The sequence below is a fragment of the Crotalus tigris genome, unplaced genomic scaffold (assembly GCF_016545835.1).
Source record: "Crotalus tigris isolate CLP2741 ecotype Arizona unplaced genomic scaffold, ASM1654583v1 scf7180000018420.1175843, whole genome shotgun sequence".
Lineage (NCBI taxonomy): Eukaryota > Metazoa > Chordata > Lepidosauria > Squamata > Viperidae > Crotalus > Crotalus tigris.
This window is the reverse complement of record NW_024096994.1, coordinates 668,904-692,454: the sequence shown is the minus strand read 5'-3', so window position 1 is coordinate 692,454 and position 23,551 is coordinate 668,904. Positions and strand designations below refer to the sequence as shown.

Below are 23,551 nucleotides of genomic sequence, written 5' to 3'. Positions count from 1 at the left end.
CTAACTTATCAAGCAAAAATAGGAAGTAAAACTGGGTGGCATTTGCAATCTGACTACTGAAATCCTTCCTGGATTGTTTTCAATAAGACCTTTCCATTCTTTTAATTTTCCGAGTTACAGTAATTTCTGACTGTTCTTTTTGGCAAATAGTGACAGTTGGATGAATTGTTTATGGAAGGATTTCTGAAATTCCAGTATTTGATTACCAACTCTGATTATCAGAATGAATGTACAGTAATAGGTTCATTCTAATAAATTCATTAATATTTGAATGAATGTAGTAAAGCAGATTTTAGTAAGTAAAATTAGTAATAAGCAGGATCCCAGGATAAGAGAAACTAAGTTTATTTAGTTACTTATTATTTATACAATTTATATAGCCACTATGCTCACAATTCTAATTCTAAATGATGAATATGGAGTTAAAACCAAAGAACAATATAACACAATAAATTAATAAAATAAACAAACAAATCCTTAGCAAACAAACATCCCAAATAACAATGTAACATACATAAGGGCCCAAAGCCATTCAGTTTTCAATCAATAAAGACAAGAACAAGATAGAGGAAACTACTAATAGAACACAAAAGCAAAAGTTCACTAGACTTCCTTCTAAAACTTATTTAGCCAACTAGCAAATGTCTATGTGGCAAATCAGTTTAAAAGAATGTTATACTTCAGCAAAACTCACACTGTGACTCTTCTACGTCCATGTTTTGCATTTCTGCATTCAAATCATCCAGTCCTGTTTTTCCATTTCTTTCCACTTCATTATGAGCTGGTGACAGAGGAAAAGTTATCTGTCTATCTACAGCTGCTTCTGGGGAACAAATACATAGGGAAAAAAACATTTTCAGATTTTTTAAATAGCACAATCTTTTTTGGAGCATAATTTTATTACTTAACATGTTGTAGATGTGTTATGCAAATATTTTTAAATATTTTAAAACAATCATGAATCTTGAAATAACTAGAACTGAAACCCTTGGAATTCCTTGGCTTTTGAGTGGTACATCAAGACCTACACTCTAAGAATGAATCAGGGCAACGATAAAAATTAAAATAGATTTAATTACTATGAATATGATCACCAATGCTATTATGGAATTGACAAGGAGTGTGAGCTTGTGGGTCAATACTTAGTAAAGTATGAAATCCGAGAAATGGGAATCACCACATTATCCTCAAATCTTTAAGTTTCACAACATTCTTAATATGTAAATACCATCAAGACAAATATATCTTATCTGTAAAATGCTAATAAAATGAAAACGAAAAAGGTCTATTTGAAAATAGGACTGAAATGAATTTCTGCAACATAAAGAAAAAGTATCAAAATCAAAATGAGCATTTATGGCATTCTTGATTCTTAAAACAAGCAAAAATATCTATTGAAGAAAGGAGATACCACCTCATCTTGACATGCAGTGATACCTACTGCTTTATGAACTGTTTACCACAGAACACTGTTCACCCATTATATTTGATTTCATTTTACCTTACATTAACATTTTCAATACTTTTATTTGCTCAAACTACTGATGGTTTAATAATGTCATCTTGAAATGTGTAAATATTATTCAAAGCAAATTGTTCACTTATTTTCTTACCATTTACTTTCCCTAAGCCAGGAGCTTTATTTTTCAATAAAGTCACTTGAATCTGTGGAATGTTTGTGATACTTGAATTCAAAACAAATTTGAAATTCACATGTCCAACCATACAAGCTTTGGGCAAAACCAGTTCAAAGACATGTTCATCCCAGCTGTTGCTACAAAGAAAAAAGATGGGAGAAAGAAAATAAGTTATTATGTTCAATGAGATAAAGGGCTCCAATTTATTTTTTATCTGTACAATAAGAAAATACAAATGTTTACAGCTTTCCCATTTCTCTATTTCAGTGTGATCCTAATTTTTAAATCTACTTAATTCAGTAATTTAAGCTGCATTTCATTTTTAAGTAGAAATACCTTTAGGAATGTATATAACATTTTGAATTTGCACTGATTTTGATTAAAAATGCCTCATTTCAAGTGTTACACAGCATGCTTAACTGTAAAATGGTCTGATCATTTTGCAAGTGCTAAAAAGTATCTTAAACTCAGAACATTTCTAAAATGAAAAGCAATATGCTGGCATACATAACAGGACATTTTGAGTTGAAATTGTTCAAATTTGAATTGTTTGTACACCTCTAGGAGACTGTTCTTCTACATAGATGTTAGCCCTGTAGGCTACCTGAAAATTCTGGATTTAAAACCAATTTATACAACATATCAACTTCCAGTCTTTATATAATATAATACAAATATAATATAATACAAATACAGCTGGTTTATTCTAGTAGCTAAGGCACCAGGCTAGAAACCAGGAAACTATGAATTCTAGTCCCGCCCTAGGCATGAAAGTTGGCTGGGTGACTTTGGCCTATTTTCAGTCCAACTCATCTCATAGGATCGTTGTTGTGGGGAAAACTGAAGGAAGGAAGAATATTAGATTATGTTCGCAAATGTGAGTTACTTATAAAAATAATAAAGCAGGGATAAAAAATAATAACTATAAAATATAAAATTCCTACTAGGGAATTCCATTTATAACTCAAGATATCAGGTGATTCAATGTTTAAATAAAATAGGGAGGTAAATGTTCTATCAAAAAACAATTTACCTATCAGTTTGCAATTTCCAAGTCCGTGTATGTTGAGCTGCATCCCCATGATGCTGCTGGTGCAAGTGTTGTGGATGTCGCCTTTGCTGCTGTTCTTGTTGCACTTCAACCCAGCATGGTGGAACTGTAGCTGAGAATCGTGGTGTCAAAGTTTCAAAACGAGTAAGCTCTACTAAAGACGTCAAAGTTTCAAGTGAGAATGGCTGGTCCACTAGAAGATCAACTCCTGTTTTTTAATTAGAAAGTAAAAACACTTTTCAAAACATTTAATCATTAAAAAAAATCAGTAGCCCCCACAAGAAGTTACAGCACTTTTTTTAAATATTTAACTTGTCCTTTGGTTCAGCTACACTAACACTAAATACACACACATATTTCATGGCAGCATGTTTTTATGCATGTTATGTTACAGAGCCTCTAGTTGGCATTTAGGAATAAAACTGGTTAGCCATCTACTGCTGGGGAAAAACAATCTATGAGCATTCTGGTTCAGGTTTCCAAATACACTTTAGTTGGGAAAACACATATCTGCAAAAGTAACACACATAAAAATAGATGAGACTTCTTGCAGGATACAGACACAATATAATAAAAAAGTATACTGCTTATTTACAACTTTAAAATAGTACTGTATCATACTTCTTCAATTCAATAGTATACCTTTTGGAAATATGAATATAAGATTAAATATTTACCTGTAATACCTGGACTTGAAGGATTAGATAAAGGCTTTGTGCCTTCTGTTAATTGCTCCGTCACTTTAGACAGAGATGCATCCACAAGAATATCAGCTTCATCAACATCATCACAAGTTCCTCCAATCTGGAGAAAATGAAGTTCTCCACCTAAAAGAAAGAGTTGAGAATTTAAATGGAAGCCCAGAACAGTCCAAATTAAGAACATGCATGCACATATTCATTTTGACAAAAAGCTTCAATGGACTGTATTCTTGGATGAGATAGGTTTACTTCAGATTTGGTTTTGAGTCTGGTGTATGGGACAGTAACATTTCCTGATGGGTTAATCTTTCTTAAGAACATGGAGAAATGTGATCTTCTGACTCCCTTGGGTCAAGAATTGCTGTTCATTTCCTTGGACATTCATTCCTTCAGGCTAGCAGATGTTTGTTTTTCTCCTAATCTACTTAATATCTATATAAAACATTAGGAGAGGTATGTAGAAGTATGTTCTGAGATATCAACAAGAGATGACACATAGTTCCACCTCTATTTTCTAATCATTTCAGGAAGAGGAATTGCCTTCTGCACCTGATCTGAGAACACGTAGGGCAGAAAAAACGCAGGAGCAGCAAAGGTCAGCCCGATTACTCACAAAGAGGCAGCCTTGCCCCTTGGGATGGGCTGTACAAGAAGTTGGCTATTTAGCACACCAGACAGATGAAGGCAATGCTGTTTGTGTTCACTTCCCACCTGTGTGTTTCCTGCTTGTTATGATCCCTGCCTTGCTTTGAATTAACACCATGCATTGACTTGGATCATACCTTGTGAACTCTGAACTTTTCTTGCCTTGTGACCCCTCTTGTCTTGTGGATTTAATTTTGCCTGGTGGTTTTTCTTGTTTGGGAAACTTTCAAGTATCTTGTGAACTCATTCGCCATTGCTCTGTGGACTAGTGTTGGTCTGCTTTCGGCGGGACTTAATTGCAACAGTTCTGAGTTTTTGGTGGAGGCAATTGCTGAGGAATATTTATAAACCCACTAAACCATCATTATGTGGTGAGTGGGACAGCACAAAAACCCTGTGATGGTGTATGAATAATGAGCTCGATACTGGAAAAATTCAAAAAGTTATTACTGACATTAGATTGGATCTGGCTGATATACTGGATTGGAACAAAATAATTAATTTGAGACTTAAAGGTATCAGGAAAGGAAAAAATAAAAAATACTAATTTAATTGGAGATCTTATCTCAAACTTGAACAACAAACTACCAAATTTAAAGCTTTAAGATAGATAAAGAATGCATACTTAGAATCATCTGAATCCAATGAAATGCAAAACCCAAGAAATATATAGTAAGTAGATTTGTAAACAGTCAGATAAAAGAAAAAATATAGAATGTGCTTGTGAATTAAAAAAGATAAATTGAGATGAAGATAAAATGTTACACTTTCATAATATTAGTTCTGCCATGTTACAAAGAAGAAAGGCCTTCAAAACTCTAAGAGAAGATTTATTAAAAAGAGAAACAAAATTTAATTGGTTTTTTCTTTCAAGTCAATTGTATTTCAACCACAAGGAAAAGAGATTATTTCTCTGATCCTAAAGATACTCTATGCAATAAATCTAGATAATGCTTCATGAAAAATTAAGAAAGAACAAACTCTGAGGTTTAAAAAACTCATATAATTAAAGTTACAGCTGAAGATTTGACAATGGGATTCTTTAGCTTAGGTTAGGAGACTCAAATGTCTAGCGGCTTCCCTGCTGGAAAATTTGGAATTTGTGGAACAAAAATTTATTCCCTTAAATAAACAGAGGTTGAACTAACTTGGATAAAGTTTGTGGTATATTCCAAGTATTTTTTTCATAACAGTTAACAATAATAGCCATTAATTATTATTATTATTATTATTGATTCAAAATTAAAACAACATCGAAAGAATAGGCAATAAAACAGTTTTACTAAAATGGAATTAGTTCAATTGGACATAGAATATTTCTTAGAGGGAGTAAAATAAATGTATTGTGAATACAGAGAAAAATCTGGAAAATTGTTGCCTTCTCAAAGGAAATATTTACATTGGGAACAATGCATACCAATTATAATGAAATTAATTTTCATTTTTTTGGATATAGCAGGCAAGCAGATAATTTTTAAAAAATATCTTAAATCTTCCAATAATTGCAGATGTGTACTCAGGAGAATTGGCCGCATCCTTAATTTTTTAGAAAATCTAGGATATTATTCATAAGATGACATTTGGAAAGGCTCCTGAAAAGGCAGAATAACATTAATATATATTAAAAAGAATGAGAAAGTAGCTCCTATACTCCTGGAGATAGTTCAGGTATCTTTTAAAAATAAATAGCTTCCTATTATGATGGTTATATTATTGCAACTTTGAAGGTCACTACGGAGCCTACTCAGTGCTGAAGTTATCACCCAGTATCTCTAATAAATATTGAAGCTAAAATTCTAACAGCTACATTGGCAGGACATCTTCAGAAAGATTACCCACAGTAATTCATGGTGTACAGTTTGTTTTCCTGGAACAGCAGGAATTTCAGACAATAATAATACTGATTGATATACTGCATATATATCAACATTAATCTGATGTGGAAAAAGCTTCTGATACATTCTGAATCAAATTTTTGATTTACGTGTTGCCAAAGTTTAGGTTTCTATAGAAATGTATTTTTGGGGATATAATTTATTATTTTAATTTTTCTACTCATGTTGTTACCAATGGGATTATTTTACCTGTTATTAAAATGTATTTTTTATGCACTCTTTATATCAATTCATATAGTTGTCCATCTCAAAATTATACCTCAGGGTGATGAAGGCAGGATTAAAACCAACTGAATGATAATAATAAATAAATAATAACAGCAAACTGCAACTAAAATTTCTCAAACTCAGATTTTATACTGTAACCATAGTCTTGTCATAGAAAATCACAATGACAAGCTCACCCAACTAATACAATATGGAATTTATTAAAGTTCTCCTTTATTACATTTAATTTTCAATCTGCTGTTGGAACCCTTGGCATGACTTACAAGACAAACTTGTGAAATTAATGGAATATGCTAGCTGAATTTGAAGGCAAGCTATTGCTATATGCACATAACATTCAGGGTTTTTCAATGATCATCACTGTTCTCTATCTAAATTTGTAGAAGTTGTAAAATTTCATAAAATACAACTAACTGGAGGTCAAATATGGCAAATGGTTACATATTTAATTTTTTGTTTATTGTCCAGCTATTTATTACCCAGAGCTTATTTTCAAGGAAATATATAGTTTAGTTGATAAGATTATTTTTAAAATGTAAAAAATACCCAGATGAAAACAGATACTAAGACATGAATGCCCTCTAAGTCTGTGGGGAAGAATTTTTGCCGTAAAAATAAACACATTATTTTAAACACATTGCTAAATTAATAGTTAATATTTTATGAATGAATTAAATACCCAGTATTTCTTTGTTAAAATTGTGTTACTCTTATGACAATAGTAGTTTTTATCTTCCTCATTTTAATCAGTATCATTGGGTTTATTTTTTAACCTCAATTATGTACTGTAATGGACATAAAATTGAATTAAGTAAGCATAGCTTGAAAGTATGATTTAGTGCTCTTGCAATTTTGGCAAGTCCTGGGCACTAATGAAAGTAGGAATTTGATTATATTTCCAGCAATGAAAGCAGTTGTTAGACAAATCTGGACCCTACTGGGTGGAAATTTTAAATTTGATTTTGATTCTTATGAGAAATTGACTGAAAATGGCTGGTAATAGATTTTTCAAGAAAACATATGCTCATAACAAAACCATTACTTTCAATCAGCATTTTAAACTTTTAAAGCTGTTGGAAATGGTGCATGCAAACTAAGACAACAATGTACTATTAGTAAACGTCTTAAAAAGATTTCAAGAATAAATTTTACATATATACACACACACACACATTTAGAAAAGCAGTGACATTAGATACTTGTGTTATTTTGATCTATACTATTTAGAAATTTACACATAAAACAAGTTATGCTTTTATTTTGAAATATATAATAATACAAAATAATATTTTAGATTTAAATAAAAGCTTAAAAAAGAGAAATAAACGGGCGTCTACCAGTAGGCTCTTAAAGATCAGTACAATAGCCGTGACTATGAGACTGAAGCCCTTCCAGTCATATATGTGTGTGGAAGTTATGGATGACAGACAAAGAAGAGGGCAGAGTTTTGATGAGATGGTCACAGCTACCATTTTGATTTTTCTTTCCCCAGTTGGCACACCAGGATATAAAAAGAGAAACCTGGGAAAATGAAACATTTTTTTAAAAAAACAAATCTTACCTCTAGTGCATGCACAGAGTCTATCAGTGCCTGAGCAGTATATTACTGAGACAAATTTGTCTGGTTCTTCAGTACCTTCCTTTTTAGGTGGCTCCACTTTGGCCAGGATTTCAAAGTTGGAAAGATCTAATATTTTAACATAGCCTTCCTGAGTGGTTATTACTAGATGCCCAAGAGTAGAGATTTCCAATCTTTTTTCTTTCTCGCTGCCGTTCTTAGAAGTTAATTGTATTTCCTCTGTAGGTTCCTCACAGTCATCTTCTCTATTATCCAATATGTCTGGCGGGAGCAAAATCAATGAGGTAATGGTATCCTGGGGGTCTTTGATATGCTGAATTTTTATAGGTTCCTCTTCTAGAGTCACAATCCTAGTGGCATAGTTCATTTTATAAAGCACTAGATAACCGCCACTAGCACTTCGCTGTTCTGGCTGGATTATTAAGGGCGTCTGTACATCTGCTGGTGACTCATGCTGGATCATATTGATATTTGCACCATTCACTACCGTAAGATTAGGTTCTACTTCTCCTTTCCTTCTATTACATAGTGCCGAGTTTAATTTATTTAAATTATTCAAGGCCTCTACTTGATTTATTGCACTCAGGGATTCAACAGGACACGTCCGCAGTCCTATTAACAAATGAACTCCATCTGCACAAGGAGTGATTGAATCTACACAAAAATTCTCCTCCTCTGCAAACTTTGGCAGTCTTAAGCACTGAACCAAAGTTCCAGGTTTGGGAACCATTGAGTTCCACTTCTCAGAGTCCGGAGAAGTTAGGCTGGCTGTTGCGTCTGCAAACTGCTGAATGTATGTCACAGGAGGATCTTGCAATAGCAACTGCTCCTGACTATCCAGCTCCATCTCTATGATTTGTGGAACAGTAAAACCATCATCATGTAAACTTTTACTCATGATATTGTTCATTTGTGAAAAGATTTTTCCTGCTTTTTCATCAGATTCCTTAATGCTGTAAAGCAGTAATATAGGTGAAGTCCTCCTTACCAGAGGAGAATTCAGTTCTGAATTAGTACAGGATTCATTGTCAGTTGATCCCAGGTCTGATATACTACCAGCTTGAGTCCTGCTTAAATCATCCAGTGATCTCTGAGAGTTACTACTAACAGGAGAGGTAGCAGGCGATTTGTATGTTAATAAACCTCCAGCTAACAAACAAGGAAAGGGAATGTTGTGGTGTTCCAGATGCTTTTCCTTCATCTTTTCACTTTTACAGTTAGTTAGGCCAGGATTTGCCCCAAGTTCTTCTAAATCTTTCACTGTGTCTTCAAGTACATTTGCAACTATTTCCCACTGAAGTTTCTCAGGCTGCTGAAGAATGCTGAGAGCAGTTACATCAAGGCTAACTTCCATGGTTTCCTTTTGTGATGTATGTCCTTAAAGATAAAATATACAGTGTAAAAAACAGATTTTATCATAGTAGGATTATGTTTTTGTAAACTTTTACATTCATTCATTCATTCATTTTGTACATATATACGCACGCAAACCAACATCTAATGATATCTTCAAATATTTTTATTTTATCCAAACCAGGTAATTGTAGCTTGCCTAAGCTTGAGGATGGCAAAAACATGCTTTGTCATGTGAATGTCTGACTCCTAAAAATTTTACAGAATAAAAGTAATTACCAAGCAGAAAAGGGCATTAAAAATATGGTATAAGACATTTGCATAATGTGTTAATATAAGATCACCACACAAGCAGGTATAATTTCTATAGTGATAAAGTGAAATATAAAACATCCAAGGCCTAAAACAGAAATAAGAGGAGACCTACTGTATGCATATTTTCAGCATCAGTGGTAGAGATCCTAACCTTGAAGGAAAATGAGGGGCCATCAGAATGATCTATCTTCCACCTCCAAAAAGACTTAAGGGTTGCAAATACATAGTCCTCAGATAATAGCATGAAGACCTTATTCTCAATCAGCCAGCCCTTAAAAAGGATCTTGATTTGGGGGCTGCCCCTTCTTTGTAGAAAAGATTGCAAGGAGAAGCAGAAGAAAAGGATCATAGGGCACTCTTTCACTGAATTAATTTCCCTCTGCCCTGTTTCTTTTGTTAAAAACAAGTTTCTTTATTTCTTAATTATAAATCAAAGTATTAAGACGAATAGCAAGGTATGTACTCCTTACTCTTTATTGACAAAAGCATTGCTACATAATTGCAAGTAATCTTATTTATATTTCATAATAAAATATTATATGCCTACCAGTCACTGATTCTGATCTGGAATGCTCCTCACTGTCTGAATCTTCTAGCAAATCATCACTAAAGTCAAGAAGATTAGAGATATTAAGCCAAGAAAACAATTTCATACAATATACCTACTTCTAAACATAAATTTTAGCATTAAAACCTGTTAATATACCAGCATATTATATAGGAATACTATGAAAAAATTAAATTAGTGATGTAAGCTACTGAAGAGTCCAGTGATGATTATACTTAGTTTAAATCCATTCTGTGATTTAACCTATATGATCCTCTAATTCAGAAGCAAGTAGCCTGTATTTGCTTTAGGAGGTCTGTGGGAAAGAATTTGTTGAAGATTACAAGTTAACCATAAGGAGGTTCAATTGACCTTATAATCTCATACTAGTGACATCATCAGGACATATATTGTTTTTTAGAAATCAAGAGAAATCAAGAGAAAACATGCTGCAAATAGTGTCAAATCATGTAGTTTCTGGCTCTTGTTGAAAAGCGAGCATTTTACTAATTCAAACATTAGGAAAAATACAGACTAGCTACAACTACTATAGTGATTAAAATGCAGTATTGCAGGTTAACTCTGCCCACTGCCAAGAGTTCGATCCTGACCGTCTGAAGGTTGATTCAGCCTTCTATCCTACCAAGGTCAATAAAATGAGGACCCAGATTGAGGACAACATGCTGACTCTGTAAATAGCTTAGAGAGTGCTGTAAAGCACTATGAAGCGATATATTAAATCTAAGTGCTATTGCTACAAATTCAAAATAAGCCAAGAGATATTAGTGCAAAAATTTCTTTTTAGAGCAACTATTCTGTGTAAAAAGAAAACCTTCATGCTAGATGAAATGTAAATTAAAGTAACTTTTATTGGTCCACGTTCCCAAAACTAATACATTGTGAAAACAAAATTATCTTCTTTTAGAAGTAACTAAACATTGATAGTTTTACCTCGGTACACCATGACTATGTCCTCTTCCAAAGAAATAAGCAACTCACATTCAATCAAATATTTATTAGCATACCTGTCTCCTTCTAATTTTGGTATATCTGAACAGCTAGATGAATCTTCTATCCATGTTATTGTTGGTCTTCTTGAATCAACCCCTGAGCTCTGTTCCCCAGACAATACCAGTTGCTGTACAATTACTGGATCATAAGCATTGATCTCAAACTTTAAGTGCACCTATGCAAATTTAAAAACATAATTAAACTTAGATGCAAATTCTTATTAATATAATTAGCATTACAACTCCAGACAACAAGATACCTTCATAAGTTTTGAAATATCCCATATACAGATCTTTCCTCGTTTTGTTGCAGCAGCTAAAAAATGAGGACAGCTTCCAGATCCAAAGCAGACTATTCTGTCTGTGCCATCTGTACAAGGAAATTGTGCTGGACTTGTTGCCAGCGTGACTGAGAGGGGCACATTCTGCGTGTGTTCACCTTTCACAAATGGGCAGTTTGGGGAATGTCTTTCATGTTCAGACCTTAATGAATTAGAAAGATAAGTGTTAAAATGTAAAAGCACTACTTTTTTCTCATTAGTAATTTTGCTGCAGATAAGCTAAGGTGTTTGGCTAATTACCAAATAAGCACTAACCTGGGTAAGTTAAGAGATAAAGTGTAATTTTCAAAGTTCCTGTAAGCAAAACCCTATTCATAGCCACTTTTGCAGAGAAGGAACAAAGGTAATTTTTGGTCATTACTCCCCCAGGGCACCTATGTATAACTCCAAACAATCTTATCTAGAGAGCTAAGATGACCCTCTAGAATCTACAGTCGCTGACATAGGTAGCTGTACTTTCCCCATCTTATCTTTCATAGTATGCATCCAGAAAGCACTAAGGAACTCATTCACTTTTAATTTTTATCTGAATGCATGTAAAATTCATGATTTTGAAGAAAAATGTTTACCTAAAGGTTCACATAACATGTATTCATACCACTATGGATTTATTGTACTTGTTAAAATTCACAATCCAGCATTTTGAGATTTTATTCACAGTTTAAAAATGCATAAAAATGCTCATTTTAGGGAAAGGAGAAAGATATCAACATATTAGGCAGAAAGTGTATATAGATGAGTGATCAGAAAAATAGATACTTTCTATCAACATTTTTCTCTCCAATTTGTGAATTGGTACGTAAATAACTTAATATCAACTTACAATTTGGAAAATAAGAAAGGGAATATTGATGTACTCAGTTATCCGAAGTTCCAAAACAATAATGGGAAATCATTGGTTCTGAAATTGTTCTGATTTGCTTACAAGCATTATTTAAAAATGATGATTAGGGATATTGGCTGGTTCTTCATTCCATTCTCTAAAGACATCATTATTCAATCTAATTTTTAAAATACTCTTATGTTCTTTTTAAATAAGACTAAGACTCCCCTAATGGAAATTATGTCCAATATTGAACATTCAAAAATATTTTATTTAATATTTAAATATTAAATTCTAAAATAATTCGGTCAGAAAATACTATGCTACATTTTGAGATTTTTAATTATTTAAATATTGTAATCAAACTAGAACCTGTATGTCAAAAAAGGTCTAAATTAATAGATCTAACCCAATTTCTAAGGGTTAGAAATTGTTCTTATATATAGAACAGAAAGCAATGAAGATAGGTTTCAAATATTACATTCTCACCAAGGTTCATCTGTTGGCTCCCAGCATACCAAACATACACTACACGTAAAACACATGGCTCTGTCATCTCCTGATGATGCAGGCTATGGGAGAAGTGAGAGCAACAAATGAAATATTAAATGTAAAATACAGTATCCCATATATACAAATACACATAGCAGAGAACTTATCTTCATCTACTATCTCAACACACACATACAAAAAGGAAAGAAAAAAATGTCTTCTGGATAAATGCAAATTCCTGGGGAATAATCTTCATGCAGAGTGTATTTTACGTGTAACAATATTGGTCTTCTTGTGCTGTTACCAAGCGAGAAAATCACAAATTTATAATAGGAGTAACACACACCCCCCCCATCTATCTATCTTGGTGGAATGTCTATGGACATCGCGGAATAGTCATCTGCAACTATTTCTCTTTTGGAAATCACTGAAGTGTCTTTAGAAAAAGGCTTCAGAAGCACGTACTATAGCTGGATGCTTTACTAGCCTTTCTCACTCTCCCAGGACATTTTATAGCAGATCTCAAAATAACTGAGTTATTTTGAGGAGTGATTGTTGCACTTGCATAAATCAAAAGGTTGCAGACTATCTGAGAAATTATTAGCAAACCCAAGAGGTTTTTAATATATTGCAATTGGCAATTGATAAAGTACTGGAAATTTGCCTGACATAATTGATCCATCTTGCCCTCGCCTCTTCACTCACCTCACCCCAATTTAAATCCTACATTAGTCTAGCCATTCTAAGCCTTAGATCATGAGTATCCAACCTTTTGGCCTGCTTGGGCCACACTGAGCAAAGACAAATTGTCTTGGGCCACATATAAAATATATAATATAGTTAATAGCAATAGCACTTAGACATATATACCGCTTCACAGTGCTTCACAGCCCTCTCTAAGCGGTTTACATAGTCAGCATATTGCCCCAACACTCTGGGTCTTCATTTTACTAGCCTCAAAAGGATGGAAGGCTGAGTCAACCTTGAGCCAGTCAGAATCCAACTCCTGGCAGTGAGCAATAAGTTAGCCTGCAATATTGCATTTAAAAAATATATTTTATATGATCTTCTAGGGTCACATTACTAGCTGAAGTGAGTTTCCGCTCCCAAAGCTTATGCATTTTAATAAAAACTGTTAGTCAGAAAAGGTGCTACCAGACTCCTGACTTTTTGCCACAACTACAGCTCTTATCCTATAATCTTTAAAAACCAATGAATAAGAATAGTATAGAGTCCTATGTCAACGTTAAATATTCAAGAATGACCTGATTTAAAACAAAGTTGTTTTACAAAAGTGTTTGCTCTTTTTCAATAATAAAATAATATAGCATGAAATCTTGTCCCTAATAATTTATATATGCAATTTGTATAATTTAAATAAAGTGTTTTATTTATTATTTCTCTCTTTAGATATATTGGTATAGTAAAATAAAAATATGGGAAAAATTGCCTATTTCAATTAATTACATAACAAAGAAAAGTCAATACTCTTGTCCCTCTTTTTAAAATATATTTAAGTAATAAAAAATCCCAAGAAACCATAAGGATAACATATTAAGAACTGTCTCTGACCTCAGGGCTCGTTATAATTCTAGAAGGCTCTTGTATATTAAGCCTCAGAGACTTTTGTGAATACAGTGAATAGATAGGAGGCTGCAGGACTGCAGATTGTTCTGAAACAAACCCGGTTAGCCAGAAAACATACATGTTCATGTTCCTCATGAACATGCATAGGTCACATGAGGAAATAATTTATTTGCTAAAAGTGGTGGCACAAGCTATATTGGGAGAGTTGGAAAGCTGTTTAGGGATAAGAGGTGCTTTCCCCCACCCATGTTTGTATTTATTAGATTTTTTTTTTTTTTTAAAGTGGTATGATAAAACAGTTTTCGAGGAGTTTTCTTGCCACTGCCATCTTCTGGGATGTTTTCCATTTTGCAGTCTTTGCAGTTTAGTCTATAGCTTTGGTATTTCTTGGAGTCCTTCTAAGCAAGTACTGGTAAGGCTCACTCCTATTTAATTACTGAGGTTACACAGAGGATTGCCATTTACTGAGACTAAACACGACATCATTCATATGCTTGTTAAGTGGCTTATTTCTTATTTCAGGGTCAAATATGGGATACTGTATTTCAAACTTAAACTCCACCTCATGCAAAGACAATTATGTAGTTGTTCCCCATCTTCAATCCTGTAAGTTGCCTTGCAAATGGATTCAAAACTATATTTTATAAACATTTGACCAGAATTGTAGCATTTTTAAAATTAATATTTGTGATATTTATTTTGCCCTCAGGGCAAACTTTATTTTTGAAAAACTGAACATGTGACTCCTTTAAAGGATTAAAGGCAGTCAGGATCAACAGAAAACTATCAAATGTATTTTCATAAGACAAAGTATTTGAATATACAGCACTAAGAATAATATGTTGCTATGATTTCAGTTAGAAATCTGTTTATTTACCTGATGGTAGAACCCAGCTTGAGCCATGGGATCTGGCTGTGCCCACCTATAACCTACATGAGGCCATGAAGTGAAGGTTTCCCGTCTGTTAGCCTCACTATACATTAAAGACCTTGGAAAAAGAAAAAAAGAGTTACAAATTTAAAACAGTCCAAAGGCTCTGGCTGTTATTAATTCTCCAATCTTAAGTGACCATTGTCCCTTCCAGAAAATGGGAAATTATTTACTGTTTGCACCCTGCTCATAAAATCACAACTTAAATAATCACCTGTATTTCTCTTCCTCCATCTGCTGAATTTCTTACTCATACTGTAATTCTCCCTCATAGAATCTGTATTCCACCATAGATACATGCTCACAATTAAGGGTTAATTCCCAGAATAGTGATTGCTTCCCATTCCTCACATAAAAAATTAACATGTGAATTCATAGATATGTATGATGACAATAATGCTAATGCAACATCCAGTCTGCAAAAATTAAAAAATGCCGCAGCAATCTTTTTCTTGTATCTCTGCATGCTTATGAATTCTGGCTTTTGCCTTCATGAATTATTTCAAAAAACAGGAATTGATAAACCATAAGCCATGTGCTTCCCTACAATTAGTTTCTTGCAAAGAATACATTACCAAAACTAGCAGCATACAGATGTGTATCTATTCACTGAGTTCAACAAGAAACACCCCCCCCCCAGCTTTTAATCTTCACATTAGTTTTACATAGCTAAAAACATATTTAAATTGCCTGCAAATACAATACTAATTATGTTCTCCTGTATGGATGTAATTGCTTTCCACAAATTAAATAAATAAACAGAACAGCATAGTGGCTGGTCTTCACAAGTTTTTCTGCATAAAGTAACTTGAGTATCTAAGATGTGCTATGATTAACTATACAAGATGACCCAGAAATAAGTCTAAAACCATTCTAACTCTACTCATGAAACTAAAACAGGAAGACTATCAATCATCAGACAAATTGCCATTCTCAAATGTTAGACATGCTGGAAATTTTGAAAACTGTATCCTGGATGCAAAATGGCTTGACAAGGAAGCACAACCATTTACAATATATCAATATTCTAGGAAGAATGCTCCCTGCTACCCAAATTACTTTAGCATTTTTCTTTCTGCGCAGCTGGATGCTGCATATGCACCATTCTGCATGTTTATTTTTAAAGAAACTTGTGGAGTCCAAGTGAAATTGAGGTACTTGTAGAAATAAATATGATTCTGTAGAGTGGGGCTTTACTTACAGGTATTAAGAAACCTATCCAAAGGAGTAACATCACAACTAACACCACAATATATAGTTTATATAGCCTTCTATAGTGACTCCTTTACATAAACCATGTGATGCTGACTATACACAGAAAACTTACAATTCTAAAAAGCAACCTACCACTTCTCTGCCTTCTGCCTCTTTGTACTCATCTGGAGGAATTGTCACACATAGCATTGAAAACAGCCAATCTGTCACCCCCAATAACCTTGTGCTATTGCTTCAGATAAGACTAAAAATACACATGCAAATGAAACAAACTGTAAAACAGCTTTTTAAAAATGTGAATTAACTTCTCCATACCTATCCACTGATCGGCCAGGCCCCACGCCAAGTTCCGGTCGTGCACTGGGCAAGAGGTAAGATAATCTATCCATAACAGATGAAGCTACAGGTAAGGCAGCAATGTTTTGATTTATTTTCTTGAGTTCACCTACAATGGCACTGGCAACAGACTTCAATACATGGTGAGGGAGATGGAACGTAACAGTTGCCCACTAAAAATAAATAAATTAAATTAAATTAAGTTAGAGTTATTGAGTACAAGATCTCAGCTTCCAAAACACAAGGGAATGTATTTTTAGGATACAAACATAATAAAAAGACAAAAAGGCTAATGAGTATAAAAGATCTTTAAAAATAAGTATGGCATGCCAGCATCTTTGAGATATTTTGCTTTGAAACAGAATAAACACAGTACACCTCTGGCCCACCAGATGTTGGTGACTTATTGTTCCCAGCAGCCCTGCCCAACACAGCTAGTATAAGGAGTTGCAGATACTCAAGCCTACAAATATAAACATAAAAACTAGATTTATGTTTGTTCTGAAAACAGTTCACTAAAAAAGAATAACTGTATAAAATAATTCAAAGATTTCCCTTTCAGTCTTTTGCTTACTATGAAGGGACTAATGTCTAATGTTAAGACAGAAACAATGGCTAAAAAAATATATGCATCCTCTCTCTGTATGATAAATACATGATGGTAACTAAACACAAAGTGTTCACCTTTTCCTTCCCAACCATTATATGGCATATTCATGTTTAAGCCTTGACTAGCAGATTCATTGCAAGGGAAAAGAACTATTAAAAATCAAATATTGAATAGCAACAGCAAGGAACATAACCCTGTGGCATTAAAAACAGTGATAAGATTTCTTACCTTTGCAACTTTGTGGTTCGCTGCTGTTTCATGTGAGGTATTTTTTAATCCATCTTTCAATTGTGCAAGAAACAAATCATATCCTTCTGTGCTTGACACATCTATCTTCTCTATGCAAGCAGACAACAGTTGCTGGGCCTGAAATGCAAAAAGTGAATTTCTGCAGTAGGTGCAAAACACAATAATTTTATTATTAGTAATAAATTAATCAAACAATTAAGCCAAATGGTCATCAGATTTGTATTCATCCATGCTTTTAAAATGTTGTTCTATGGTGAGCCATTATATTTCTTGTATTCTGTATTGATATGCATCCCAAAGTAACATTTGTGGTAAATTACAAGCTTGAAAAGCTTAAAACAAGATTCCACGATCAACAACAAAAGCGTTCCTACTTGACTGAATTTCATCCAATTGTTATCATACAGGCACAACTAGCAAAATGCTATTGTGCACACATAATACTATTTCCTAGTTAATTATTCTTATTCAAGTTAAATGGATTTCCATGATCGATTCTCTCAAAATATACCAATAGCTAAAATTAATTAAAATACTTGCAAACAAGAAAAAATGATATTAATTAGTGATATATATAGGCCTATGAATATATTCTCCAGTCTCTGTATAGCTGACTTTAAACAGGGATAAAGGTATCTTATGACTCTCCTGTTACGTAAATCTTATTAATCAAGGAAGGTGATCCAGGAAATACATTTCAAACTTTTTTAAAAGGCAATCATCATCAACTTGAAATCAGTCTGAAAACAAACTGGGAGCCACTGGATTATTTAGGTTACATGTATCCTGAACTTTACCACCGATCAGCCTAATTATCAATTCTTTTGATCAGATGCAGATTCCAGGCTACTTCATAGTATGATTGCTCAGAGATCCCACATATGATGGAAATCAGACTCTGCACATGATAAATACATACAAATGAGGAAGAGGCGAAGTCTTTTTTCCCAGCATAGTAGCAGTATTATAATAAAAATACATATATTCATTAGAAAAAAGTTAAAGGAGAATTAGATCTGGTGTGTGGGGTTCCTACAGAAGTCGTAATAGAAATACTACTAATCACTTACCTCTGTCACTGGCAATTCCAGCTGAACTATGTCATCTTGTTTAGAAACAGGAGTTTGCAGAGCTGTGTCCAACAACAAGATGCCATTTAGATCCTTCCTACATCCAACTGCGTAATCATCCACAAAGATGACTTTATCCACTGCAGAAATGTACTGACATTTCACCCGACCACCTGGCTTAGCTGTAAAATGTAAAAAAAACCACAATAAAATAAAGAGATTTTAACTCAAATCAAGAAAGCATATTCATGGAATCATGCAGAAATATATTACAATCTCCTCTTACTGATTATAGAAGGGAAAGCCTATCATGGCAGGAGACTACGCATGAATTCTGAGAAGATTTTAATGAAGTTCCTGCTGCCTAAACATTTACATTTGAAGATCAATGAACGGTACTCTAACTTTTAATACTGTAGCCCCCCCTCCAGGTATAGAGGTACTTATTTTCCTTATTTTAATACACTTTAATTTGAGAAAGAACTGAAATGAAGCTGAAAAAGCCAGAAAGCTTGGATTTTTTTAACAATATTAATCTAATTTTTTATAGAAGAAATGTTTATAGGTACAGTCAAGTATGTTTCAACAATCCAAAAACCTATTCAGTATAACTTTGATAAAAATATCTTCCAAACATCCATCTAATTCATAACTTAGTGATATGAGATTTACAGTATTTAGTACTATAGTAGTACTGTTTTAGTACTAAATAAATTGACCAAATTGTTCAATCTTTGACGAAAAATAATCTAAACAAAAGACAGAATTATTATGCATTCTGAAAAGGAAAAGCATGCACACACCTGTGACAAATACTGAACATTATCAAGAGTAGTAAAAGAAAATACATTCTTTATACACAAGTCTAAAAACCGAAAGACTGAGTTCTGGTCCTGCCTTTGTTCAACAGCCATGTATGCCCCTTTGCCCCTGCACTCCCCAGCCCCTGCCATCGTAGCTGATCTTTGGTGTCCTCTTGTTCCCACTGCTGACCACGTATGCCCAGCTTGACATGGGGAAGATGGCCTCACATAGTGCCTTGTGAAGGGCCAGGACTAGTACATCTCAGCAGCAGCAGCAGAAGGAAGATGGTGAAAATCAGCTGAGGTTGGAGAATGCAGCTGGCAGGGGTCACAGAGTATAGAGCGGGGATGTCAAATTGCTAGCCCGCAGACCGGATGTGTCATACTGAAACCACGCCTACCCCATTGCCAGCAATGGAAAAAAAGTCATGATATGTCGTGACACGTCACGTGACGTTGCGAGTTTGACACCCCTGGTTCAATATAGAGCAATGAATGCAGCCAGGCTGGGTTTTCTGAGGCAGAAGTTTCATGGTGCGGTGCTGGTTGGTGGCTTCACACTGTGTCTCTGGGCCTTTCTGGGTGTGACTTCATGCTGAGGTGTCAGATAGCAGTTTTACACAGCACCACGGGGGGGGGGGGGGCTTCTAGAAAAGGTGACTATGCACTGTAGTGCTGGGCAGAGACTTTGTGCTGCACTGCCGGGGCTTTCTGAAACAGCTGTTTTGCATTGTGCTGCTGGGTCCTCGTACTGCAAAAGATTTGGTGCTGCACTGTGGCTCAGGGGCTTCTTATAGCTTCAGAGCTTCAGTATGCCAAAAAGCCAGTGATCAATAGCGTGGCAACCAGCCTCTGAGGCATGAGATTCTGGGGCTATTTGCCATCTGCAAGGCAGAGTGCAGTGTCCAAAAGAGCCGAGATGGGGGAAAGGGAGATAGATGGCTTGGGCAAGTTAAAGAAGAGGTAATAACTTACCTTACCAAGGCTCAAGGGAAGGAGGGACCAAGTCTAGAGGTATGGGTTGGATTGGGGTGGATACTAACTTAACGATCCATGATTCTTGGTTAACAATAGCAATGGGGATTGCCAGGATTACCATCACTAAGTAATGCTGTCATGTGATGTTGTGCTTTATGACTGCATTACTTAGTAATGGTAATTCTAACCTCAACTGTGGTTCTAAATAAGGACTACCTATAGGCAACTTTAATTTCTACAGTTTCTATATTTATGAAATTTATGATTGTCCCAGTTCTACAAGAACAGAAAACTCCACCTTCTCCCTAGAATCTAAAATAATGGTAATAGGAGCAATTAAGCATGCTTGCTTGCTGAGCTCTTTTCAATGGTACAGCATCACCGGTTTGGAGCCTCAGGCTTGGGGGTTTGGCAAGGTCTCCCTGGTTTGCTGCTATGAAATGAGATGGGTACTTGCTGACTATCACCCTGTTGATTTACAAGTTTTGCTGTTGTTTAAGACACTGGTGCTTTTAACAGACATGATCTGGCTATCAGTCCTGGAGCCCCATAGTAAAAAGCACAATCACTGGTCCCTTCTTTGCTTTTTTTCCTGATGGCACAGAGTTTGACTGATCCGATTTGCATAGTTTCTTCTGTGCTGGATTCCGAGGAGGCTGTTGGGAGAGGGTGATATGGGAGAAAACAGACTATAGCAGTGGTTCTCAACCTGTGGGTCGGGACCCCATTTGGGGTCGAACGACCATTTCACGGGGGTCGCCAAACAAGGCTGTCCGCCATTTTTTCCCCTTTTCTTTGGACATGCCCTGGCACCCAGTGATATATAAGTGGTTGGGGGTCACCACAACATGGGGAACTGTATTATGGGGTCACGGCATTAGAAAGGTTGAGAACCACTGGACTATAGGTTCCCCTTTCCATTTCTTCTCTGCCTTAACTCATCCAGTAATGCCTGTTATTACACAATGCTGTCGTAGCTCATCCCGGATATTTGGGGTGCCTTGCTTCATAGGTTCGTCTCTTAGGTCCTCAGCCAGCCCTCTCTTAACTGGTCAATCAAGGGTAAGTCATTCCACCCTACATCTCCAGCAAGTAATTTAATGTTCAAAATATATGACCTTATTCTGACTCTGCTTCAGCTCCCAGATCTTCCAACTTGTATGGGATTGCCAAAGTTTCAGGTTTGCATATGAGGTCCTGGTAATTGTCCAATATCAGATGGTTCCCTCAACGAATGAGTTGCTGCTTCCTTCAGCAAATTTAATCAAAAAATAATTTTGGTGTGATCAGTGGAAAACTGGTCTGCCTGCCCTACACATTTCACACTGAGCAGTGAATGTCCAGAATGGATCCTGATTCTGGCAAGCTCCTAAGGCAGTATTTCTCAACCTTGACAATTTTAAGGCATGTGGACTTCAACTCCCAGAATTCCACAACCAGCAATGCTGTGAAGTCCACATGCCTTAAAATTGTCAAGGTTGAGAAACACTGTCCTAAGGGAATGCAGAAGCATTGCCTGAGATGCAATTCGTTGAACTGCCACGGGTTGGGGCAAATTCTGCCCCAGCAGTTGCATTAGTTTTATTATAGCATTCTGCAAATCGATCATCTGCACATCTAGTAGCTGCTGGTGTTGCAACAATGCTACTGTCAGATGCTTGGTAGATAGCAGAATTTCTTTACGATCAGAGGACATTCCTGAAATTCCTCTGCTTGGAAGTGACTTGCAAGATTGATGTCAGTCTTATCAGGTAGACCAGACAGGAAACACAACCAGATAAGCTAACTTTATTATAAAGTAATAACAGAATGTCAGGCCCAGCTCAAGAACAACACAGAGCAATCCAGCCAAAGTTCAGTTCTTTATTTGCTTATACCCAGACAGAATCTTGCCGGATTAAACCTTTACTACTCTCACACTAACATATATATGTTGGGACATTCTAGGAATTAGCTACTGTATTCTTTTCCCTGTCTCTTATTCAGCTCCAGGCTGTGTTCCTCTTTGTCTTGCCCCCTTCCCTTCTAACGTGTAAATATATTCAGGGGCAATTTCTTAATAAAGCTTTTTAAAGATATATTACCATCCTGTCTGTCTTAAAATTCTTGTTCTTTGATATCTATCCTGCAAATTCTAAATGAAGTGTCAAAGCACAGAGTAATACCAATGCAGGTATAACATACAGGTAGTCCTTGCCTTACAACCATTCATTTAGTAATCATTCATAATTACAATGGCACTAAAACAAGTTTTTCACACAACTGTTGCAGAATCTCTATGCTCATGTAAACAAAATTTCGACTCTTGGCAACTGGCTCATATGACAGTCGCAATGTTCTGGAGTTGTGTGATCACCTTTTCCAAAGTCATTGGGGAAGCCAGATTCACTTAACAACCATATTACTAACTGAATAACTGCAGTGATTCACTTAATAACTGTGACAAGAAAAGACATAAAATGAGGTAAAACTCACTTAACCACTGTCAACAACAGAGATTTTGGGCTCAATTGTGGTCATAAGTTAAGGAGTTCCTATATACCCCATTCTAAGATATCCTCAAAGAGAATGGGAAAGAACCCCAATTCAGCTGAGGGAAGTAGCAAGAAGGAAAACTGAAGTAAAATCGTAAGCAAATCACAGAGACATAATTTTCAGTTTGCCCCAGCTTCACTTAACCCTGAGTTGCTTTAATTAATTGCAGTCTCTAAACAAAGACTACTTATATATATTATGATTGGCTCTGATTCTGAGGCTGAATTGGTGAACCTAGTTCATTTCAGGAGACAAAAGGCTATAGGCGACCTATGAGGGATGCGACAGGGATGTTCTAATTTACCCCAGCAGCTAAAAAGAGTGGATCAACAGAGATCAGCACGGCTCCTTGAGATGAGAGGATATTAACTCTTTCAATTAAGCAGAGCCAAACTACATAATAGCTCCATAACCCCTTCCCTTGTAGGAAACAATTCTCCACTATTAGGTCTTCAATCACTGCTTCTCCTTCCTAGTTTCATTTTCACTCTTTGCAACCCAAACATATAGTTGGTTGATAACTGCAGGAAAATGTGAATAACTTTAGATCAAATCAAATCATTTATTATAGCTATAAGACTGGACACAGTAAAATATCCAATAGTATGTTTGTGCGTGTG

General features: G+C 35.2%; 1 protein-coding gene across 11 annotated transcripts in view; it reads right to left on the bottom strand.

Annotated features, from left to right (window-relative positions):
• Window positions 1–23,551, bottom strand: part of BIRC6 (baculoviral IAP repeat containing 6) — a 149,594-nt gene that overhangs the window by 118,043 nt on the left and 8,000 nt on the right. For 10 of the 11 annotated variants that reach the window (XM_039352325.1, XM_039352326.1, XM_039352331.1 and 7 more), the window contains exons 2-14: window positions 18,616–18,797; window positions 17,525–17,662; window positions 16,666–16,859; window positions 15,082–15,193; window positions 12,615–12,697; window positions 11,222–11,444; window positions 10,977–11,137; window positions 9,952–10,010; window positions 7,719–9,113; window positions 3,366–3,515; window positions 2,671–2,896; window positions 1,614–1,774; window positions 695–823 (exon numbers count right to left, since the gene is read on the bottom strand). In XM_039352325.1, coding sequence (XP_039208259.1) covers window positions 695–823; window positions 1,614–1,774; window positions 2,671–2,896; window positions 3,366–3,515; window positions 7,719–9,113; window positions 9,952–10,010; window positions 10,977–11,137; window positions 11,222–11,444; window positions 12,615–12,697; window positions 15,082–15,193; window positions 16,666–16,859; window positions 17,525–17,662; window positions 18,616–18,797 — 3,213 coding nt within the window. The remainder of the gene's footprint in view (window positions 1–694; window positions 824–1,613; window positions 1,775–2,670; window positions 2,897–3,365; window positions 3,516–7,718; window positions 9,114–9,951; window positions 10,011–10,976; window positions 11,138–11,221; window positions 11,445–12,614; window positions 12,698–15,081; window positions 15,194–16,665; window positions 16,860–17,524; window positions 17,663–18,615; window positions 18,798–23,551) is intronic. The other variant, XM_039352327.1, reaches the window with a different exon arrangement.